General features: G+C 41.8%; 1 protein-coding gene across 1 annotated transcript in view; it reads right to left on the bottom strand.

Annotated features, from left to right (window-relative positions):
• The window catches only part of LOC123103308 (structural maintenance of chromosomes protein 6B), a 30,019-nt gene extending 29,767 nt beyond the window's left edge, over positions 1-252 (bottom strand). The window contains exon 1 of the mRNA XM_044524839.1: positions 2-252. Coding sequence (XP_044380774.1) covers positions 2-102 — 101 coding nt within the window. The 5' untranslated portion in view covers positions 103-252. The remainder of the gene's footprint in view (position 1) is intronic.
• Positions 253-4,971: the final 4,719 nt, after the last annotated feature.

The raw sequence follows: 4,971 nt of genomic DNA, 5'->3' as shown, positions 1-4,971 counted from the left end.
GTTCTGCCCGGTGATGAAGTTGACGTGCTCGCCGAGCTCGATGTGCAAGCTGGAGTGGCACATGAAATTCTCCAGCCGGATGCGGGAGATGGTCCCCGCCATCGCCGCCCCTTCCTCCTCGCCGGCGATTCGGAAGCTGAGACGGCGAAGATTTGGGGATTTTCTGGGGGTCAGACTTCTGGTGTGGGGTTTTTCCCCTTTTTTCCCGAGGGGGGGGACTTTTTTTTTGAGACAACCGAGGGGGGGACTTCTGGCGTGGTGGGCGGTGGCGTGGTGGGCGGGAGAAAGCCCGCCAAACTGAGGAATGGGCGGGGAGAGGCCGCGGGGTCAGACGGATGCGCCTATACAGCGCTTCAGGCGCTCCGCGCTCCAACCGTTTGCGCTCGCGCGATCTCTGCACGAGCGGGCCATTAGCTTTGACCACTCGCTAGTTTGGCAGCTACCAAGCGGTCAAAGCTTTCAGATTTATGAATTTTAAAAAAAAACATGAATTTGAAAAAAAATGTTATTGGGTTATAAAAAGTTCGCAGAGTCGAACAGAGTTTGTGAATTTGGAACAAGTTCATGACTTTGAAACAAAAACTTCACGAGCTTGAAAAAAACATAAATTTGAAAAAGATCAATAATTTGAAAAATCATGACTTTGAACAAATTCGTGGGTTTTAAAAGCAGTTTGCGAACTTTGAAAGAAATTCATGTATTTGGAAAAAGGTTTCGAATTTGAAAAAAGAATACGATTTTAAAAGAAAAGGGAAGGAATAACTAAAAAGAAAAACCCATCCTACGAATAACCAGGGAAAAAACCACAAAAAAAGGTGAAACCTCCTGTTGATGGTTCTCGAGACTGATGGAAAAAACAAAAGAACTATGTAAACGTATGGTGAGAATGAGAAAATAGGAAGAAGCTTAAATGGGCCGAGTCCAAGGCCGAGCAGGTGCGCGCTAGTTGCAAAAACAATAGGAACTAGCGCATAAGCGCTAAATAGGAACGGTAGGGGTCAGACTGCTAGCTATGTGCAGAGCGCTCGCGACTCACAGAGACGTCCGATCAAATAATTGCTTCTTAGGATGAAAAACTATACCACACGAGGGGAGCAACTGGTCAGCAATGCCCCGGCAGGGGCACTTATCTCGTCGTGAAAGCACTCCATCGCTTTAAGTGGTGCGTCTGAGTGTTTACATGTGTTGTACATTGCATACATATTTGCATCGAGTTTTTCCTTGGTAAGGGGGGGGGTCTCAAGTTTTTTGAGGGGGTTCACATATGTACACTATTGTAAATTATGGACATGCTTTACATACGATCTTCACTTCCTAGCGGAAGCACAACTTAGTTCTTTGTACTTCCTCACGGGAGCACGAACTAGTTCAGTTGAAGCACACGTTGGTACACATTGAAGCCCATGTTAATGTTGGCTAGGACCACACACTTGAAAAGCATATACTAGTTTACATTGGGAGCACATGACTTGGGCCGAGGCCCATGTGCCTCTATCTCCCCTTAGACTATATATACTCCAACCCCACCCACGTTTTAGGGTTAGCATTGTGATAGTTCAACATTGAGATAGTTCCTTGCTCATCCACTTATCCTACTCCTATGGAGACCAAGACCTCCTAGGAGAAGATCCCCCGAGTGGATTCAAGACCCCCTTGTGGGAAGATCCTCCAAAGATTCAAGACCTCTTTCCTTCAAGGATTGGGATGAACTAGTTCCCCTTTTGGACCCCCCTTTGTTGACTTTGGACCTTGTATTTCCCCTTTTGTGCATGTGGATTTAGCACTTGTGTGATCAGATCTCGTTGATTTGCGTGTTTTCCTCTCTTGTGTTCATCGCGTTCTTCGGGAAATCCCCTCCATTTCGTGAAAGATCGGCCATTAGGGTTCCACCCTACATCAGGAACACTGATACGTCTCCAACGTATCTATAATTTTTGATTGCTCCATGCTATATTATCTACTGTTTTGGACTATATTGGGCTTTATTTTCCACTTTTATATTATTTTTGGGACTAACCTATTAACCGGAGGCCCAGCCCAGAATTGCTGTTTTTGCCTATTTCAGTGTTTCGAAAAAATAGAATATCAGACGGAGTCCAAACGGAATAAAATCTTCGGGAACGTGATTTTCACACCGAACGTGATCCAGGAGACTTGGACCCTGCTCCAAGGAACAAAAGAGGCGGACACGAGGGTAGGCCCCCCCCTAGGGCGCGCCCCCCTGCCTCGTGGGCCCCTCGTTGCTCCTCCGGCGTACTTCTTCCTCCTATATATACACACGTACCCCCAAATGATCAGAACATGAGCCAAAAACCTAATTCCACCGCCGCAACTTTCTGTATCCACGAGATCCCATCTTGGGGCCTGTTCCGGAGCTCCGTCGGAAGAGGGCCGTCATCACGAAGGGCTTCTACATCATCCTAGCCTCTCCGATGAAGTGTGAGTAATTTACCTCAGACCTTCGGGTCCATAGTTAGTAGCTAGATGGCTTCTTCTCTCTTTTTGGGTCTCAATACAATGTTCTCCCCCTCTCTTGTGGATATCTATTCGATGTAATCTTCTTCTTTTGCGGTGTGTTTGTTGAGACCGATGAATTGTGGGTTTATGATCAAGTCTATCTATGAACAATATTTGAATCTTCTCTGAATTCTTTTATGTATGATTGGTTATCTTTGCAAGTCTCTTCGAATTATCCGTTTGGTTTGGCCAACTAGATTGGTAGTTCTTGCCATGGGAGAAGTGCTTAGCTTTGGGTTCGATATTGCGGTGTTCTTTCCCAGTGACAGAAGGGGCAACAAGACACGTATTGTATCATTGTCATCGAGGATAACAAGATGGGGTTTATTTCATATTGCATGAATTTATCTCTCTACATCATGTCATCTTGCTTAAAGCGTTACTCTGTTTTTAACTTAATACTCTAGATGCATGCTGGATAGCGGTCGATGAGTGGAATAATAGTAGTAGATGCAGAATTGTTTCGATCTACTTGTCACGGACGTGATGCCTATATACATGATCATGCCAAGATATTCTCATAACTATGCTCAATTCTGTCAATTGCTCAACAGTAATTTGTTCATCCACCGTAGAAAACTTATGCTCTCAAGAGAAGCCACTAGTGAAACCTATGGCCCCCGGGTCTATTCTCATCATATCAATCTCCATCACTTTAATCTTGTTTTGTTTTTACTTTGTCTTTTACTTTTCACTTTGCATCTTTATATCAAAAAATACCAAAAATATTATCTATCGGATCTCACTTCCGTAAGTGACCGTGAAGGGATTGACAACCCCTAATCGTGTTGGTTGCGTTGAGCTCTTTGTGTTGTGTAGGTACAAGGGACTTGCGCGTGGCCTCCTACTGGATTGATACCTTGGTTCTCAAAAATTGAGGGAAATACTTACGCTACTCTGCTGCATCATCCCTTCCTCTTCAGGGAAAACCAACGCAAGCTCAAGACGTAGCAAGAAGGATTACTGGCGCCGTTGCCGGGGAGTCTACGCAAAAAGTCAACATACCAAGTACCCATCACAATCCCTATCTCTCGCATTACATTATTTGCCATTTGCCTCTCATTTTCCTCTCACCCACTTCACCCTTGCCGTTTTATTCGCCCTCTCTCTCTATCCTCCCTCTCTTTCTCTATTTGTCTCTTTTTGCCCGCTTGCTTCTTGTTTCCTCGTATGGTTAGAATAGTTGTTTATTTATTACTAAACAGAGAACCTAAGATCTATGGATCCTCATCCACTTGCTAATATTTTTAAGAGGTCCAATTATGATAAACCAATTGCTAGTGAGTTTTGTGCACTAGATTATATTTATGAAGTTTTGCTTGAAATTCGTGAATCTGAAAAGTGTGATGAATTACCTCATGAAGCGATTCATGATAGATCTTTGAATAGAAAGCATGATTGCAATGATTCTATTATAAATTCTATTAATGTCAACTGTGCTAATAATATGAAAAACCCTAAGCTTGGGGATGCTAGTTTTGCTATGTCCTCTACTTGTTGCAATGATCATGATTGGGGTGATTCTTCTTTTGATCTTGAAAATTTATTTAAACCCCATGATGAATATGAGATTGATTATAATGTTTGCAATAATATTGAAAGTGGGTTTGGAAGAATGTCAACTTTAGATCCCACATATTTGGAGAATGTTCAACCTTATGAAGTTTTTGATAAAAGTGGGTTTGGAAAGGTCATGACTTTAGTTAATGTTAATCCCACTATTTTGGAAGAGTGTCAACTTTGCATGCATGTGGATCGTGTTGAAAATATTTTATGTGGTAGCTATTTTGTTGAATTTGCTTATGATCCTACATATAATTATTATGAGAGAGGAAAATATGGTGGTAGAAATTTTCATGTTACTAAATTACCTTTTGTTACGTTGAGATTGCTATTGTTTCTTTCCGCTTCCTTGCATGTGCTAGTTTTCGCTTGCCTTGATAATTTGTTTGCCTATAAGGTGCCTATGAATAGGAAGTATGTTAGACTTAAATGTGTTTGTCACGTGTTTTATGATGCCCTCTTTGTGCTTCAATTCTTGTCTTTCATGTGAGCATCATTGAAATATCATGCCTAGCTATAAGGCTTTAAAGAAAAGCGTTTGTTGGGAGTCAACCCAATATTTATCCTTGCTGTTATTTAATAAATAAATTATTTAGCCTCTGTGTTGGTTGTTTTTTGTGTTTAATTAGTGTTTGTGCCAAGTAGAACCGTTGGGAAGACTTGGGGAAAGTCTTGTTGAACTTCCTGTAAAAAACAGAAACTTTAGCGCTCACGAGAACTGCTGTCATTTTTATTTGAAGAGTGTTATTTAGTTAATTCTTTTTACAGATGATTAATAGATAAATTCCTCATGTCCAGCAATTTATTTTAGAATTTTTGGGGTTCCAGATATTGCACTAGCTACAGATTACTACAGACTGTTTTGTTTTTGACAGATTCTGTTTTTTTTTG

Source organism: Triticum aestivum, chromosome 5A (genome assembly GCF_018294505.1).
Source record: "Triticum aestivum cultivar Chinese Spring chromosome 5A, IWGSC CS RefSeq v2.1, whole genome shotgun sequence".
NCBI lineage: Eukaryota > Viridiplantae > Streptophyta > Magnoliopsida > Poales > Poaceae > Triticum > Triticum aestivum.
Note: the sequence above shows the minus strand (reverse complement) of the source record. Positions and strands in the feature narration are given on the sequence as shown.